Here is a 19,540-nt window from a genome sequence, read left to right as displayed (position 1 = left end):
CTGCTGTTGTTTTTCTTCTGTTCCTGCGTCCTGTGTCCAGATGTTTGAGTTGAGATGTGAGAGTAGAGTGAAGTTGACCCTCGTTTTTTTTTTATCTAACTCCTTCAGTGATACAACTGTAATAGTGGGGAAGGGCGTAGCCTTCCCTTGGTACTGAGATAGTTAAAGGAAGTGTCCCTGAGGTCAGACCTCCCTCTCTGTGGTAGACCAAGCTAAGGGGGTTAGCTTTAGTGGTCCAGTTAGTAGAGTAGAGGGGGAACTCAGTGCCTTATCAAGCCTAGAGAGATATAAAGCTTGTTCCTGGTATAATTCCTTCTGGGCTGTAGTACCTGAAAACAGCCACAAGATGCCACTGTTCTGGGTGCAGATGTCAGGTTGAGTCTGCCAGCAAAGTTATAGACAGTGATGGGTTAAAGTTCTGTGATGACAGCTCACTGAGGGTGGGCATATTAGGAAAGTCTCTGTTTAGTTTCCAGAATCAGGAAGTGATTCTTCAGTACGAGTTGAGACCGCAAGTTGTTCAGACAGCCTGATTATAGTGGCTGCTAGGGTAGACGGGAGCTCCGTACCCTCAGACAGTGGGATCCCAGTGTGCAAGTCTCCCCACACAAGAGCACGAGTCCTGTCAGCCCGCCGGAGAAACTCATCAAAGCGTAGTGAGGACACGGGGGACTTCTAGTCTGCAGGAAGCAGAGGAAGCTAAATAGGACTCCAGGCTAAGACGTGGGGGAGAGATATCGGATCCAGGTCACTGTCAATACAGAGGAGTCTCTTGGGCCAGGGATTATAGCCACAGAGATGCTCCACTTAAAGAGGGAACCAGGGCTGAAGCAGTTAACAGCGCCTGTGAGAGAGATGATTGCCTGTCGGGCCTTATCCATTATATCTGACTGTAAATATTGTATATATTCCTCTTCCCCAAGTAAAGTCCAAGTTCTGGTTAAGAACCTCGTGTCCTCTGAAATTATTGCTGCCCTGGTCCCAGAAGAAAATTGCCTGGAGACAGCCGCGATCGGATGGCTTGAAGTAAGTGAAGAGCACTACATACACAGCCACACTTCAGAGGGAGGACACGTATTGTCTGTAGGGTGCCATAGCGAGAAGGGGCTACAGCTCGCTCACGACTACCTCGCTGGGGCACCTTACACAACAGCCCCTCATTATCACCTTGTGCTTCCCACAAGATTGTTGGAGAGGACACATATCAATTGTTCATTTGGAAAAAGTGGTGCAAGTGTTTTAACAAAGAACTCCTAATATCGGGGTCCTTGACTAATAATTCATTTATTTGCCAGAGGCAGGCTCGTGTTCAGGGATGTTGTACACTTTCTTTATGAATTGTGGTACTTCATTAGTGAAGTGCTGACCTGAAATAATTAGGAGATATCCCCAGAAGGGGAAAAACCTTCTCCTACCTCTTCTCCAAAAAATAGAAATTTTAACTTTTTAGGCAGGCCAAGTAGGCCCCCGGGGGCAGCTGAACTATATAGTGCAACCTGTATGAGGTATAAAGATTATTTTTTGTACCATATTTTTTTTACTTCCTCCAGCTGTTGCACTGGGATACACTGGCATTCCATTTAACCAGATACACATGGTAGACCTCTTGCGGTTTTGAAGGGGGGAACAGTCTGAGGGCATAATTTTACTTATTCTTGCCCTTAGATCCAGACATTTTGTCCGAGACGTGTACAACCTGTACATTTTAATGCTCATGTGGCATTTTATACCAGAATTTCACCCTGCCTCTGAATTGCTCCAGGATCTTCTTAATGGCAATTTTTTTTCAAGGGTGTAGATTTGTAAACATTTTTTAAGTAAAATATTAACAAGGGGTTGAATTGCAAAAGACGGACAAAAACTGGGGTAATTTTGGCTTGGTGATAGGTAATAGGGACCGCTATTACAACTAAGCCATTTCTCAACACATTGAGGGTGACAAACTACCTAACAACCGAAGGCAACACATCCATGACGACAAACTACCTAACAGCCGGAGGCAACACATTGACAACGACAATGTACCTAACCTATCCAACTGAAGCTACCCATGGATATCTGATTACTGAGGGAAAAAAATCCCCAAAAAGCTCCCTCATGCAATGTGAGGGGGCGAGGTTGATCACTGAGGGACAGAAGAGGCAATCGAGGAGTTATTATGGGTGTTTGACTCTGTGAGGGCACAGAGAAAAGCACTGCCTCTCATCCTCATCTCTGTTACTTTTCAAACTGAACACAGCCTGTAATGGAGCTTCTGTGGCAGTTTCTTTACACCGGTTTCTTTATACCGTGCTGTGATTGGTGGATCTGGTGCGCCCTGGGCCTCTACTTAATTGTTCGTTGCAGTGCAGAAACTCAGCCTAAGGCACAAAGGCAATTACTGTAAGTCGTGGTGCCCATAGGAGTTATCCTCTTAATAACCGGGCAGTTTTTATTTTTGTCTCTCCACTAGAGATTAACAATTCGATTTGCACTGCCCTTGTCTGTCATCCAGTCTGGTCCTCTGTAACATCCAGTCTTCACTCTTCTGGTGTTTATCAGACGCCACGATGTCACGTGAGGCCTAGTGACTAGATCTCAAATGACGTCACAACATGCATCGCTCCACGATGTCATGGAATCTCCGTCAGATAGATCTAGAGTCGCCCAGGATGCCGGGGACCGAAGTGAAGAGAGTGCCAAAGAGGACCGTAGTGGACCGAGAACCCGGGCAGCCAGAATCGAGCTGCTTATCGCTACTATCTACATTTCAGTAGCATAACTGTATGACGCCATGTTTCATGTAAAAGACATGTTACTTTTTGCTTGATGTTTGTTGGGACATTCATATAGAACATTTTTAATTTTGCCACAAATATAGTAAAAAACTATTTTTGGGATTTGTTTTTTATTGTACTGAATTACATTTTCATTTTTTTATGGTCACATGGTTACCTAAAAAGTGTATTTTTTGTGTCACCTTGTGTCAGATTTTTTTTAGGGGCAGTCTGCTTTTTCCATTTTTTTTTTGTAATTACCAGCACAAGTTTTTTAATGATCTATTTATGAAACTGGGAGGACATACATGCAATTGATATAACTTTTGTTTTTGCCACAAGTATAGTAAAAGAGGACTTTTTTTCTCTACTGAGTTAATTCCTTAGGTTATTATGGTCACATAGTTGTCTAAAAATTGTAGTGTTTTTTGCCTCACATTTTGTAATTGCCTTTTTTATCACTATTTTTTTATTGGGGGGCGGGGGTGGATTCTGTGCTGGATTAATCCCGTGGAATAGCACAGTTACGTTTATATCTAAATAGTGTAGTTTTTTTTTTTGAGTATTGCATTCTTCCAATATTATTAGAATGTGTACTTTTTTTAATTTTATTAACTATTATTATTATTATTACTTATTATAACATCATTTATTCCATGGCGATTTACATGTGAAAAGGGGTATACATAATAAAAACAAGTACAATAATCTTAAACAATACAAGTCACCGATTGGTACAGGAGGAGCGAGGACCCTGCCCGCGAGGGCTCACAGTCTACAAGGGATGAGTGAGGATGCAGTAGATGAGGGGAGAGTTGGCCGTGTAGAAGTATGGTAAAACAAGAGTTACTGCAGGTTGTAGGCTTGTTGGAAGAGGTAGGTCTTCAGGTTCCTTTTGAAGGTTTCCAAGAAAGAAAAATCTTGTATGTGATTGTGGGAAGAGGAGATAAGAAGGGGAGTAGATCAGGAGATCTTGTGAGGATTGGAGGTTGCGTGCAGGTAGGTACCGGGAGACTAGGTCACAGATATATGGTTGAGACAGGTTATGGATGGTTTTGTATGCCATGGTTAGGGTTTTAAACTGGAGTCTCTGGGTAATGGGGAGGCAGTGAAGGGATTGACAGAAAGGAGAGGCCGGGGAATAAGAGGGGACAGGTGAATTAGTCGGGCAGCGGAGTTTAGGATAGATTGGAGGGGTGCGAGAGTGTTAGAAGGGAGGCCACAGAGCAGGAGGTTGCAGTAGTCGAGGCAGGAGGTGATGAGGGCATGCACTAGGGTTTTTGCAGATTCTTGAGTAAGGAATGTGTGGATCTGGGAAATATTTTTGAGTTGGACTTGGCAGGAAGTGGAAAGGGCTTGGATATGTGGTTTGAAGGAGAGATTAGAGTCCAGGGTTACCCCGAGCCAGCGAACTTGTGGGACTGGGGAGAGTGGACAGCCATTTACTTTAATGGATAGGTCTGTTGAGGGGGTTGAGTGAGATGGGTGAAAAATGATGAATTCTGTTTTATCCATGTTAAGTTTTAGAAATCTAGCAGAGAAGAAAGATGAAATAGCGGACCAAAATTGTAGGATTTTGGTTAGTAAGGAGGTGATATCAGGTCCAGAGAGGTAGATCTGTGTGTCATCAGCATAGAGATGATACTGAAAGCCGTGAGACTCTATGAGCTGTCCCAGGATGAAGGTGTAGATGGAGAAGGGCAGGGGTCCTAGAACTGAGCCTTGGGGGACACCGACAGATAGGGGGCAAGATGAGGAGGTAGTGTTTGAGTGGGAGACGCTGAATGTCCAGTCTGTTAGGTATGAAAACATCCAATATAAGTCTGTGATGCCAAGAGATGAGAGAATCTGTAGTAAGAGGGAATGGTCCGCTGTGTCGAAGTAAGAGGAAAGGTCCAGGAGAAGGAGGACAGAGTAGTGTCGCTTGGATTTTGCTGTTAGTAGGTCATTGGTGACTTTAGTCAGGGCAGTTTCAGTAGAATGGTGCAGTCAGAAGCCAGATTGTAAGCATTCAAAGAGGGAGCAGGAGGAGAGGTGGGAGGACAGTTCAAGATGAATGTTTTGTTCCAGTAGTTTTGAGGCATAGGGGAGATGTGATATGGGGCAATAGCTAGACACAGAGGATGGGTCAAGGGAGAGTTTTGTGAGGATGGGTGTAATCGAGGCATATTTGAAGCATAAGGGGAAAACACCAGTTGTTAGTGATAGGTTGAAGAGCTGGGTTAGGGTTGGAATGAAGACTGCGATGACGTTTGGGATGAGGTGGGATGGATTTGGGTCAAGTGCACAGGTGGTGAGATGTGATCTTGAGACTAGAGAGGACTCTTGATCTTCAGTAATGGTGAAGAAGCTGATTATGAAGGAGGGAGGCTGAGTATGAGGAGGGGCTGTAGCCTAAAGCTTTCTCTAATTGTATCGATCTTCTGCTTGAAGAATGAGGCAAAGTCTTCAGCTGAGATGAGAGGAGAGGGAGGAGGTGCTGGGGGACGGAGGAGAGAATTGAAAGTGTTAAATAGCTGTTTAGGTTTGTGAGAAAGGGAGGATATGAGAGATGAGAAGTAAGTTTGTTTTGCTGCAGTGATTGTGTACTTGAAAATGGTGAGGGACTGTTTGAATGTGATGAAGTACTTGTTGGAGTGGGATCTTTTCCATCTCCGCTCAGCAACCTTGAAGCCGGCCTCAGTTCTTTAGTCAGGCTGGTGTGCCATGGTTGCCTGTTGATTGTGCGAGTTTTGGTATGTGTGAGGGGGAACCAATTCGAGAGCTGCAGCTGTTGTGGTGTTATATAAAGCAGCAGCATCTACATTGTGTAAGGAACCTACAGTACAGACCAAAAGTTTGGACACACCTTCTCATTTAAAGATTTTTCTGTATTTTCATAACTATGAAAATTGTACATTCACACTGAAGGCATCAAAACTATGAATTAACACATGTGGAATTATATACTTAACAAAAAAGTGTGAAACAACAGAAAATATGTCTTATATTCTGGGTTCTTCAAAGTAGCCACCTTTTGCTTTGATGACTGCTTTGCACACTCTTGACATTCTCTTGATGAGCTTCAAGAGGTAGTCACTGGAAATGGTTTTCACTTCACAGGTGTGCCCTGTCAGGTTTAATAAGTGGGATTTCTTGCCTTATAAATGGGGTTGGGACCATCAGTTGTGTTGTGCAGAAGTCTGGTGGAAACACAGCTGATAGTTCTACTGAATAGACTGTTAGAATTTGTATTATAGCAAGACAAAAGCAGCTAAGTAAAGAAAAACGAGTGGCCGTCATTACTTTAAGAAATGAAGGTCAGTCAGTCCGAAAAATTGGGAAAACTTTGAAAGTGTCCCCAAGTGCAGTTGCAAAAACCATCAAGCGCTACAAAGAAACTGGCTCACATGAGGACCGCCCCAGGAAAGGAAGACCAAGAGTCACCTCTGCTTCTGAGGATAAGTTTATCCGAGTCACCAGCCTCAGAAATCGCAGGTTAACAGCAGCTCAGATTAGAGACCAGGTCAATGCCACACAGAGTTCTAGCAGCAGACACATCTCTTCAACAACTGTTAAGAGGAGACTTTGTGCAGCAGGCCTTCATGGTAAAATAGCTGCTAGGAAACCACTGCTAAGGACAGGCAACAAGCAGAAGAGACTTGTTTTGGCTAAAGAACACAAGGAATGGACATTAGACCAGTGGAAATCTGTTCTTTGGTCTGATGAATCCAAATTTGAGATCTTTGGTTCCAACCACCGTGTCTTTGTGCGACGCAGAAAAGGTGAACGGATGGACTGTATGTGCCTGGGTCCCATCGTGAAGCATGGAGGAGGAGGTGTGATGGTGTGGGGGTGCTTTGCTGGCGACACTGTTGGGGATTTATTCAAAATTGAAGGCATACTGAACCAGCATGGCTGCCACAGCATCTTGCAGCGGCATGCTATTCCATCCAGTTTGCGTTTAGTTGGACCATCATTTATTTTTCAACAGGACAATGACCCCAAACACACCTCCAGGCTTTGTAAGGGCTATTTGACCAAGAACGAGAGTGATGGGGTGCTACGCCAGATGACCTGGCCTCCACAGTCACCAGACCTGAACCCAATCGAGATGGTTTGGGGTGAGCTGGACCGCAGAGTGAAGGCAAAAGGGCCAACAAGTGCTAAGTATCTCTGGGAACTCCTTCAAGATTGTTGGAAGATCATTTCTGGTGACTACCTCTTGAAGCTCATCAAGAGAATGCCAAGAGTGTGCAAAGCAGTCATCAAAGCAAAAGGTGGCTACTTTGAAGAACCTAGAATATAAGACATATTTTCAGTTGTTTCACACTTTTTTGTTAAGTATATAATTCCACATGTGTTAATTCATAGTTTTGATGCCTTCAGTGTGAATGTACAATTTTCATAGTTATGAAAATACAGAAAAATCTTTAAATGAGAAGGTGTGTCCAAACTTTTGGTCTGTACTGTATGTCTGCAAGAGGTAGAAGGTACTTAGAAAGTGAGTGTAAATCAAGGTGTTTGAGATTTCTGGGAGGGTGTGCAAGTTTGTGGAGTGGGGATTGTGCACTTGGAGAGGAGAGGGAAGAGCATGTGAGTAAGTTGTGGTCAGACAGAGGAAACTTTGCTAGTGATGAAAGGATCATGGATGTATGTATTTCCTTTTATAACCTATTTTCTTACTTCTATTCCTAGAGGTGAATATTGTAGGACTTGGCAGCTCTGACAAGTTGTCCATCATCAGAGGTTGTCCCGGTCTTCCAGGACCATCCGGACATAAAGGAGACCCTGGAGCAGCCGGACTAACTGGTGATTGCTATTCCTATTTTTTTGTGGCTTTCTGTAGAGATGTATTTTCACATTTTATTTTTTGCAGCTACTTCCATTTGTGTAACGAATAAAGTTTGATTTGCTAGCGCCTAGTGCATGCATGTGGGCTGTCATGTGGATTTTCCTACCACAATGTAAGAATTTGTTTATCTTATGGGATACAGTGGCGACCAAAAGTTTTGCTTTTTTTTTAAAGTGTGATTACTTCTGTCTGGTTGTTGTGATGCCATTTTCCTGGTGATTTTAGTAAACCGGAAGCAAATGGTTGTCAGCTATAAGGACGAAAATTGTGTTTGACATTGTTTTATCCCTTAATGTTTTAGTTATCAACATTTGCTGGGCCAAATGTTTTGCATATTTTGTCATGGGTAGTCGTATTTTGGCTAATTTTTTTATTTTTTTTCCTATGTGTGTGTGTTTTTAGGTTAAAACCTGGCAAAAACAAAGCCAAATTTATCACCAGATGTCAGGAAGCTTATTATTCTGAGAGTGAAGTCGGGCAACAGGCAAAATGAGGTACCTATGGAATTCACCTGTTCTCAGAGTCAAGTGTCACGTATATTAAAGAAAGAAAGAAAAAGAAGGTTGTGGAACAACTGACAAACCTAGACGTGGACGACCAGAGAAAACGTCCTCCAGAGTTGATCACATTATTAAGAAAAATTCCGTATCTGATGTCCATAAAAATGCCTTACAGATTTCGCATGAAATGAATGAATAGTATGGGGTAAAAGTGAGTCGCCAAACTGTGGTGTGACGGCTAAGAGCAGTAGGGCTGAATGCACGAGTTCCAGTCAAGACGCCTTTCATCTCTGAAAAGAGCAGGAAGATCTGACTTGAGTTTGCCAAAGAACAAAGAACACAGCCAATGGAAAGAGACAGATTGGTCTAAGGTGTTGTGGTTGGATGAATCCAAGTTCAATTTGTTTGGTAGCGATGGCAGCACTATATATATTGCCCAATTGGAAAGCGTAATGATGGAAGGTACCAAACACCTACAGTGAAACATGGAGGAGGCAATGTCATGGCTTGGGGCTGCTTTTCTGCATCTGCCATTGGCCCTCTGCATAGAATTGATGGAAATATGAAAACTACCATGTACAAGGATATACTAGAGAATATAACGCTAGCACATGGTAAAACCAAAGTAAGCAGGGGATGGAAATTCCAGCAAGACAATGATCCTAAGCACACATCCAATTTAGTCAGAAATTGGATAGCAAAGAAAATTGTTCACCTGTTGCAATAGCCAAGCCAATCACCTGATTTAAACCCTATAGAGCACCTTTGGGATGAGTTAGGGTGACAAGTTGGGGCCTGTATCCATAGCAATAAAGATGGATTGTTTGCAGATTTGCAAATGGAGTAAGATCCCTCAAGATGTCTTGAATACCCTGGTGGCTTCAATGTCCCCGTCGGTGTGGTGCAGTAATTAAAGCAAGAGGTTATGCTACAAAATACTAAGTTATGGCATTGTAAGCAATGAATTACTCTCTATGTTGTGATCAATAAATAGTAGATGCAAAACTTATGGCAGTCAGTTTTCTTTAATTAAATGACCATACCTATATTCAAAAGCATTTTGGTTAAAATTAAGGTCTTGTATGATGACAACTTCATGCACTTTCAATTCATCACCGGGGAAATGGCATCACAACAACCAGACAGACGTAATCACACTTTTTTTAAAAAAATGCAAGACTTTTGGTCGTATATGTACCCCATTATGGTGCTGGGTTTTGCCACCATAGACAGGAGGGCATAGTGCCATGTTTGCCTCCATTCCCCTCATCTTTATAACCTCTAGACCCCTTCATTTCCTAACAAGATAATTTTCCAATGTAGTTCTCTCTACCAAATATCAAAGGGAGTGCCCACACTACTAAGACCCCATAGTGTCCACATGGGCTGGTCCTATGGCAAATACACGCTTGGTGGGAATATACGGACATAACACACCCAAGACTCATAGAATTGGAGATTAGTAAGAGGAATGGCCATATCTGTAGGGGGGGACCAGGCGATCAGACAGTTCTTCATTGCCTCAAAAATGGATGACAATGGTGGCCTTCTTTCTCCATCCTTTGAGCTTAGCTGTGAGGGCCGTAAAATTCAGCAGGGTAATCTTCAGCAGATGTGCTGGCTTAGTGTTCATGAAAACTTCTTATGTTTTCCAGGAATCGATGGAAAGCCAGGAAAAGCCGGACCCCAAGGAGAAAAAGGTGATGTGTAAAATTATCGGGGTCATCTTTAATAGAGGTCATCTCCAACCGGTGGCTTTCCAGCTACTTAGAAACTACAACCCCCAGCATGCCCTGACAAACATAGGACACTCTAGATGTATTACAAATTTGGGCACATTGAGTACCCACAGCAGATATAACATGGATCCATTGCACAGCCATATGCACAGGTCTGCCTGGGCTACAACAGGACTTATTGTGGCAAATGACTTCAGAAAATCCAAAATAAGTGATACGTCTTTAACTTCCTTGGTCAGGTGAAGCTGGGAAGACCGGAGACATTGGAATAAAAGGAGAAAAGGGACAACGTGGAACCTCAGGAATAACAGAAGAATATCGTGAGTAGAGACATCTGGAATATGATAGATTGCACTGCTCCATTATCACACACTATGAGGGGGGTCTAGATTACATGCATTGCATACTGGGGTTCTAAAATCCTCATTCTGCCTAATCAGATGCTCAGACACTTGCTCTTTTCCTCCCCCATGCTTTACACCGCAGCTCTGTTTACTGTGTATAAAGCTCTCCAACACTTTATTCTTTTTTATATTATTCCAGGTTCCAGGGATTGCAAGGAGCTGCAAGAGCGGGGAGAAGTATTAAGTGACTGGTATACAATATTCCCTGACGGAAAGACCCCCCTGAAGGTGCTGTGTGATATGCACACAGATGGAGGAGGCTGGATCGTAAGTCAGTGGAGAGTTTACTTGATTTGATGGTAGTCAGGGTTACGGATTAAGCCGCTAAATAATTCACAAACAAGATTAAGGCATTGTTTGGTTTCACAAAGAAAAACCAAAGACAAGCAAAATATACAAGTAACTGGAAGTAAATGGGTAAATCGCACAGTGCAAAAATAATAATAAATAATGAAGGGTATTTAGTTAACATAATTTTGATCAAAATAATGTAAAAGCAATCCCGCCATGTCACGGCAACCCTTATGGGACAGTCCTAACACTAATATTAAAACCTTACCATTTGTCAAGTGACGTACATATCGATAAGGGCAGAGAGACTGTCATGTATTTCATAAGCTGCCCAGTGAATTTGATACGAACCCTATAATACTTCATTTCTCCTGTGGTGGCGCTACTGGGAAGTTAAACATTCGCTTCCAGGTTCAACTACAAATTACAGACGATCACCAATCTTAGAATGCATAAGAATTATGGCCGGAGCATGGGGGGAGGACAATGGGCAGCATGAATGAAGGTCTGGAGAAGGAGGACAGGGATAAGGAGGGGTGTGGAGAAGATTTAGTAATGATGCCACTTTCCCAATTGCTGATCTTTCCTCTTCTATTCCAGGTTTTCCAGAGGCGCTCGGATGGTTCGGTGGATTTCTTTCGTGATTGGAATGCATACAAGATTGGATTTGGGAACCGCATGAATGAGTTCTGGTTGGGGAATGAAAATCTTTACAAAATCACATCCTCAGGTAACGCTCAAGAGAGGAACATGTACAGTACAGACCAAAAGTTTGGACACACCTTCTCATTTAAAAAATTTTCTGGATTTTCATGACTATGAAAATTGTACATTCACACTGAAGGCATCAAAACTATGAATTAACACATCTTAGTGCTTAGCACTTGTTGGCTCTTTTGCCTTCACTCGGCGGTCCAACTCACCCCAAAGCATCTCGATTGGGTTCAGGTCTGGTGACTGTGGAGGCCAGGTCATCTGGCGTAGCACCCCATCACTCTCCTTCTTGGTCAAATAGCCCTTACACAGCCTGGAGGTGTGTTTGGGGTCATTGTCCTGTTGAAAAATAAATGATGGTCCAACTAAACGCAAACCGGATGGAATAGCATGCCGCTGCAAGATGCTGTGGTAGCCATGCTGGTTCAGTATGCCTTCAATTTTGAATAAATCCCCAAGAGTGTCACCAGCAAAGCACCCCCACACCATCACACCTCCTCCTCCATGCTTCACGATGGGAACCAGGCATGTAGAGTCCATCTGTTCACCTTTTCTGCGTCGCACAAAGACACGGTGGTTGGAACCAAAGATCTCAAATTTGGACTCATCAGACCAAAGCACAGATTTCCACTGGTCTAATGTCCATTCCTTGTGTTCTTTAGCCCAAACAAGTCTCTTCTGCTTGTTGCCTGTCCTTAGCAGTGGTTTCCTAGCAGCTATTTTACCATGAAGGCCTGCTGCACAAAGTCTCCTCTTAACAGTTGTTGTAGAGATGTGTCTGCTGCTAGAACTCTGTGTGGCATTGACCTGGTCTCTAATCTGAGCTGCTGTTAACCTGCGATTTCTGAGGCTGGTGACTCGGATAAACTTATCCTCAGAAGCAGAGGTGACTCTTGGTCTTCCTTTCCTGGGGCGGTCCTCATGTGAGCCAGTTTCTTTGTAGCGCTTGATGGTTTTTGCAACTGCACTTGGGGACACTTTCAAAGTTTTCCCAATTTTTCGGACTGACTGACCTTAATTTCTTAAAGTAATGATGGCCACTCGTTTTTCTTTACTTAGCTCCTTTTTTGTTGCCATAATACAAATTCTAACAGTCTATTCAGTAGGACTATCAGCTGTGTATCCACCTGACTTCTGCACAACACAACTGATAGTCCCACTTATTAAACCTGACAGGGCACACCTGTGAAGTGTGTCCTGTCCTGACAATAAAGCCAGGCCATTGAAATACATGTCTATGTTCATTACACATTCTTATGTATTGAGCTTTGTTTGTTTGGTAACAGCACCATCTGCTGACCATTTAATATAAATGTTTTAGTTTCAGTTTGCAATGTATTTTGGGAGTTTCTGAGGCATTCTCGGAATATTGCAATGCATTGTGGACTTGATATTATGACACTGCAGAAATACCAGCAGCCATTTCCTGCATTCTCTTGAAGAGGTATCAGACCACTCATCTCCTGTCTTATGCTCCTCAAACAGCCTGTCCTAAGCATAGTTGGTAAGCTACTATCTATGTGTTAGTATGCAGTGTAAGAGGTACAATGCACATTAGAAGTATGTTGATGTATTAAATAGGTGTCATCAGTTTGTATTACCTCATGTTACACTGTATTGCAGATTACCTGTATCTATGTATTGTACAGTATATTTTCTGAATACCTTGTTATTATATCCTATAGTTTCACCCTTTCCTGTCAAATCTACAATCAATAAAAGAAGGTTACAAGTTCACAGCCTCTCTTTTTCTTAAAGAAGACAGGATGTCTCACTGCACACCGTGCTATCGTGTGAGGACAGAATAGTGAAACAACTGCTAAGAATAAGCTCAGATGATCTGACTATATGACGCCCGCAATTATCCACGTGGAGCCCGCAACGGATATCGCAGCTGTCTTCTAACGGTCACATCATGTCTGAAGGACGAGCATCCTCTACCAAGACGAGATCACGAGTTGGTTCCTCAAAGGCATCATCCGTCAGCAATGCCGCCGCCATTGCCCGCGCAGAAGCAGCGAAAGCACGAGCCGCCTTTGCTGAGGAAGAGATCCAATTGAAACTACAACAAGCATCCCTGGAGGCAGAAAGAGCACGCCAACAAGCTTCCCTGGATTCACAAAGAGCAATAGAAAAGGCACGCTTAGAAGCAACGTTAGAGAGGCTTGCTATCGAGAAAGAAACAGCAGCAGCCATAGCAGAAGCTGAAGCGTTAGAGGATGCCATATCTTTTGACAGTGAACACAGCGGACGCAGCAGTGTATTAGGTCCACAGCAAGACCCTCACGATTCATTGCAGCGCACTTCAGAGTACGTCCAGCAACATTCCAAAGCAGACGGCCACCCAGACCTAAAGCCGGAGGGAGTACATTTTGTCAACAAGACAAGCCAGCCCGATTATCCGGACTGCCAGAAAGCCAGCTATCAGTTGCCCTGCCATGGACAAGAGAGTACATATAGGGGTAAGACTGAATACAATAATCTTTCTCCAGAGCAGAGGATCCAGAATTGGCCCCAACTTAGAGAGACTCCCTTTGCCTCAGAGAGGTACTACACCAGTTGGACTCAACCAGAGACGTCTAACAGGTATGACCACACAGCACACATGCACTCTGACAACACACCATCAACTGGTATCAACGCCAACCGTTCTAGAATAGACTTTGCCAAGTTCCTTGCTCGACGTGAGTTGGTCACTAAGGGACTTGTAAAGTTCAGTGATCGCGCTGAAAATTACAGAGCGTGGTGAGCCGCCTTCCAAAACGCCATCAGAGACATAGGTCTATCAAGTAGCGAAGAAACGGATCTCCTGGTAAAATCGCTAGGAAGTGAGTCTGCCGAGCACGCAAAGAGAATCAGAGACATTGATGTAAATTGTCCAGATGTCGGACTCAAAAGAATTTGGAATAGACTTGATGAATGCTACGGCTCCGTAGAGGTTATAGAAAGTGCCTTGTTTAAGAGAATAGAAGACTTTCCTAAAATAGCTAGCAAGGACTATTCAAAGCTTAGAGAGTTAACTGACTTGCTAATGGAGTTGTATGTAGCAAAAACACAAGGGGATCTTATGGGGTTGACATTTCTTGACACTGCTAGAGGTGTGAACCCCATAGTTCAAAAGCTCCCATACAACTTGCAAGACAAATGGCTTATGCATGGTTCTAGGTATAAACAAATTAACAATGTACCATTTCCTCCATTCGATGTGTTTGTAGATTTTGTCTCTGAACAAGCAAGAATTAGGAATGATCCTAGCTTTGACTTCACGCTGTCATGTGCCGGTACCTCTGTAAGTAAACCTCGTAGAGCGACTATAGAGGTCCACAAAACTAACGTTTCCTCCACAGGTTCTGTTCACAAAGAGTTCAGTTCCCGTCAAGGAGAAGATAAATCCAAGGACCCAAGCAGACAGTGTCCCCTACACAAGAAGCCACATTCCTTACTTAAGTGCAGAGCTTTCAGAGAAAAGCCATTGGAAGAACGGAAGGCCTTCCTGAAGGAGAACCACATCTGCTACAAATGCTGTTCTTCAACATCCCACTTCGCCAGGGACTGTGAGGTTAGTGCAAAGTGTGTCGAATGTGACAGCACTGGACATAATACAGCTCTACACCCTGGACCACCAACGGGGACTCTGCCCCAAGTCCAAGAGCATAGCGGGGAGCTAAAGGAAACGAATACCGATGCTCCAGCAATTACTTCTAAGTGTACAGAAGTTTGCGGAAACCTTATAGGAGGCAAATCCTGCTCTAAAATTTCCTTAGTGAGAGTTTACCCATCAAACAGAAAAGACAAAGCCGTCAAAGTATACGATATTCTAGACGATCAGAGTAACAAATCGTTAGCAAAGTCTGCCTTCTTTGATAGCTTTAATGTCAGAGGACCCAGTGCCCCTTACTCTCTGAAGACTTGTGCTGGTATTGTAGAGACAGCTGGTAGAAGAGCAACAGGTTACGTAGTCGAGTCTTTAGATGGCAAAATGTGTCTGCCCTTGCCAACCGTACTGGAATGTAATCAGATTCCCGACAACAGGTCTGAAATACCTATTCCTCAAGTAGCATAACATCATCCTCATCTGAAGCGTATAGAACGCCTGATCCCCAACCTTGATTCAGAGGCTCAGATAGTCTTACTCCTTGGGAGAGATATCCTACAAATTCACAAGGTTAGACAGCAGATCAATGGCCCTCACAACGCTCCATATGCCCAGAGACTTGACCTAGGATGGGTCATCGTAGGAGAAGTCTGTTTAGGAGGTGAACACAAACCAACAACGGTCAACAGCATGCTTACCAGTATGCTTGGGAATGGACGTCCATCTCTCCTTCAACCGTGTGAAAATCACTTCTTCATAAAAGAACTACCGCAAGGCACTTCAGCACCTAGTATCCTAGCAAGTCGTGCCTATGATGATTGCATTTGGGATGGCGACCAAGATCACCTTGGGTGTACAGTCTTCTGCAAAACGAAAGAAGACAATCGTACAGCAATGTCGTTTGAAGATAGACTGTTCCTAGAGATGATGGAGCAAGGAATGGTGGAGGACGAAAAAAGTGCTGGATTGCACCCCTACCCTTCAAGCCTCAAAGACAACGCATGCCTAACAACAGAGAACAAGTTTATAAACGATTTATCTCCCTCAGGCACAGCTTCCGTAATAAACCAGAGATGAAGGACCATTTCTTTACCTTCATGGAGAAGATATTTAAGAACGGTCATGCTGAATTAGCACCTACACTTCAAGACTCCGAAGAGCGCTGGTATCTGCCTTTGTTTGGAGTGTATCACCTGAAGAAGCCAGGTCAGATCCGGGTAGTATTTGATTCGAGTGCCAAGCATGAAGGTGTCTCATTGAATGATGTCTTGCTATCAGGCCCGGACCTAAACAACAAGCTCCTGGGAGTGCTTCTCCGTTTCCGTAGAGACTCTATCGCATTCACAGCAGACATTCAACAGATGTTCCATTGCTTCTTTGTAAAAGAACAACACAGAAATTTCTTGAGGTTCCTGTGGTTCAAAGATAATGATCCTTCCAAAGAGGTTACAGAATATCGTATGAAAGTACATATTTTCGGTAACAGTCCTTCTCCTGCAGTGGCCATCTACAGTTTGAGACGCTCCGCTCAAGAGGTAGAAGCAAAGTACGGGACAGATGCCAGACTCTTTGTAGAGAAGGATTTCTACGTGGATGATTGCTTGAAATCGATGCCTACAAATGAGACCGCGATTAGTCTTCTTAAAAGAACTCAGGACATGCTCGCTCTGTCTAACCTGAGGTTACACAAGATCGCTTCTAACAGCAAACAATTGATGGAAGCCTTTCCTCCTGAAGATCGCTCAAATGACTTGAAAAATTTAGATCTAGGCATAGACTCCCCACCAATGCAACGGAGCCTCGGCCTATTATGGGACATAAAAGCGGATACTTTCACCTTCCAGGTTAGCAGAGAAGATAGACCCTTTACTCGCAGAGGAGTGCTATCGACCATAAGCAGTTTATATGACCCACTGGGGTTTGCAGCTCCTGTAACCATCGAGGGCAAGGCCATGTTAAGAGACCTCACCAAAGAGGTGTCAAACTGGGATACTCCTCTTCCCACGAAAGAGAAAACCAAGTGGATAGCTTGGAGGAACTGCCTCACAGCCTTATCAAATCTTCGCATAGCACGCTCATATGTATCTGTACCTACTACCAAGATAAAGACACAAACACTTTGTGTGTACTCCGATGCTTCGATCAAAGCAATTGCTGCGGTAGCTTATTTAAAGACGATAGACACCAGTGGGCAATGCTTTGTAGGGTTCGTCATGAGCAGAGGAAAACTAACACTGGTCCGTGAACACACCGTACGATGCCTAGAACTTTGTGCTGCAGTGTTAGCAGTCGAGTTGGCCGAACTCGTCACCATGGAAATGAACTTGGAGATTAAAAATGTTGAGTTCTACACTGATAGCAAGATAGTGTTAGGGTACATCCATAATGAAGTGAGACGCTTCTATGTCTATGTCAACAACCGAGTGCTCAGGATCAGGAAGTCTGCTTCACCCGAACAATGGAAATATGTACCTACACATCTCAACCCTGCGGACCAAGCAACCAGATTCGTTGCTGCTAATTGCCTCAAAGACACAATTTGGTTTACAGGCCCCGACCTTTTGTATAGACCATTGGCCAGCATGTCAGAAACAGCCTTGTTTGAATTAGTAGATCCACATGCTGATATGGAAATACGCCCTCAAGTGTCTGCCTTGCATACGGAGACTTTGAACCGCCGCCTGGAATCCCAGCGATTCAGTAGGTTCTCTACCTGGAGTTCACTCATTCGTGCCATTGCCTGCCTGACCCACATAGCTCAGTCATACAAGAAAACCTCATCAGCAAAAAGGAGAAACTGCTCAGGTTGGCACCATTGTAAACTCGTTCACACAGCTCTTGATCTAGAGCAGTCAAAAAATGTAATTATCCGAGCTGTACAACATGAAAACTACGCCAAAGAAATTGACTGTGTAAACAACCAAAGACCAATGCCAAAGGATAGCGTTCTGAGGAAACTCAACCCAGTCGTTGACTGCAATGGTCTCTTGAGAATAGGAGGACGGCTTAAAGAAGCAAAAATAGATTCCGCGGAGAAACATCCCGTGATCGTTCCTGGATGACACCACATAGCTACTCTGCTTGTTCAACATTACCATGAGCGGACGAAGCACCAAGGTCGTACGTTCACAGAGGGAGTCATACAAGTAGCTGGATTGTGGATAGTTGGAGCCAAGAGATGTGTGTGCAGATTCATCTTTAACTGTGTTACTTGCAAGAAACTTTGTGGAATGGCACAAATTCCAAAGTTGGCAGATCTTCCGTAAGACCGACTTAGTACGGATCCGCCTTTCACCAACGTCGGCCTAGATGTGTTTGGTCCTTGGTCTGTGGTTGTCAGACAAACCAGAGGAAGCCACGCCAGTGGGAAACGATGGGCGATTATGTTCACTTGTCTATCCATTAGAGCCGTCCACATAGAGGTAATCGAATCTATGGATACTTCATGCTTCATAAACGCTCTCCGGCATTTCATTGCCATCAGAGGACATATTCGTTCTGACCGAGGCACAAACTTTGTCGGAGCAGTAAGAGAACTGCAACTCTCTTCCAACTTGGATGTGAATGACGTGGAAAGATACCTAAGTGTACAAGGGTGTACTTGGACTTTCAACCCACCGCATTCTTCACACATGGGAGGTGTGTGGGAGAGAATGATAGGTGTCGCAAGGAGAATCCTCGACTCGATCTTACAAGAGGGATCTACAAGACTGACGCACGAAAGCTTGACAACTTTCGTGGCAGAAGTGTCGGCTATCATAAATGCCAGACCATTAACTCCGATGTCCAATGATCCTGATGACCCAACTGTTCTCACCCCAGCCATGTTGCTTACCCAAAAGACCGAACCTAATTGCTCTCCACCCGGAGAATTTAATGTTAAAGACCGTTACAAGAGTCAATGGAGCCAAGTACAGAATCTCTCCAACGCCTTTTGTAACAAGTGGAGGAAACAGTACCTTCCTACTCTGCAACTGAGGAGAAAGTGGCAAACCAGCAAGCCTAACCTCCAGCCCGGCGATGTAGTACTAATGAAGGACTGTCAGTCTCAAAGAAATGAATGGCCGTTAGGTCTCATTACCCAAACGTTCCCGAGTAAAGACGGAGTTGTACGTAAAGTTAAAGTTAAAACAGGGAAACAAGGCGAGGCAAAATTGTTCCTCAGGCCAGTAGGGGAACTCGTCCTCTTGTTCTCGTCTGATAAACTCAATAGTGACGCCGGTTGACGTCAAGCGGGGAGTGTCCTGTCCTGACAATAAAGCCAGGCCATTGAAATACATGTCTATGTTCATTACACATTCTTATGTATTGAGCTTTGTTTGTTTGGTAACAGCACCATCTGCTGACCATTTAATTTAAATGTTTTAGTTTCAGTTTGCAATGTATTTTGGGAGTTTCTGAGGCATTCTGGGAATATTGCAATGCATTGTGGACTTGATATTATGACACTGCAGAAATACCAGCAGCCATTTCCTGCATTCTCTTGAAGAGGTATCAGACCACTCATCTCCTGTCTTATGCTATTCAAACAGCCTGTCCTAAGCATAGTTGGTAAGCTACTATCTATGTGTTAGTATGCAGTGTAAGAGGTACAATGCACATTAGAAGTATGTTGATGTATTAAATAGGTGTCATCAGTTTGTATTACCTCATGTTACACTGTATTGCAGATTATCTGTATCTATGTATTGTACAGTATATGTTCTG

General features: G+C 43.7%; 1 protein-coding gene across 5 annotated transcripts in view; it reads left to right on the top strand.

Moving 5' to 3' along the window:
* LOC141154411 (ficolin-2-like) overlaps positions 1–19,540 on the top strand; it is a 49,315-nt gene that overhangs the window by 22,995 nt on the left and 6,780 nt on the right. The window contains exons 2-6 of one of the 5 annotated variants that reach the window (XM_073640319.1): positions 7,434–7,547; positions 9,746–9,790; positions 10,075–10,149; positions 10,373–10,500; positions 11,125–11,254. In XM_073640319.1, coding sequence (XP_073496420.1) covers positions 7,434–7,547; positions 9,746–9,790; positions 10,075–10,149; positions 10,373–10,500; positions 11,125–11,254 — 492 coding nt within the window. Of the gene's footprint in view, positions 1–7,433; positions 7,548–9,745; positions 9,791–10,068; positions 10,150–10,372; positions 10,501–11,124; positions 11,255–12,633; positions 12,743–12,923; positions 13,701–15,816; positions 19,385–19,540 lie in introns of those variants that run through there. The other 4 variants (XM_073640318.1, XM_073640320.1, XR_012247435.1 and 1 more) reach the window with 4 other exon arrangements.

This window comes from Phyllobates terribilis, unplaced genomic scaffold, assembly GCF_046119375.1.
Source record: "Phyllobates terribilis strain yellow unplaced genomic scaffold, ASM4611937v1 Scaffold_7__3_contigs__length_470593459, whole genome shotgun sequence".
Classification (NCBI taxonomy): domain Eukaryota; kingdom Metazoa; phylum Chordata; class Amphibia; order Anura; family Dendrobatidae; genus Phyllobates; species Phyllobates terribilis.
The sequence above is the reverse complement of the archived record's forward strand: the minus strand, read 5'-3'. Positions and strand labels throughout refer to the sequence as shown.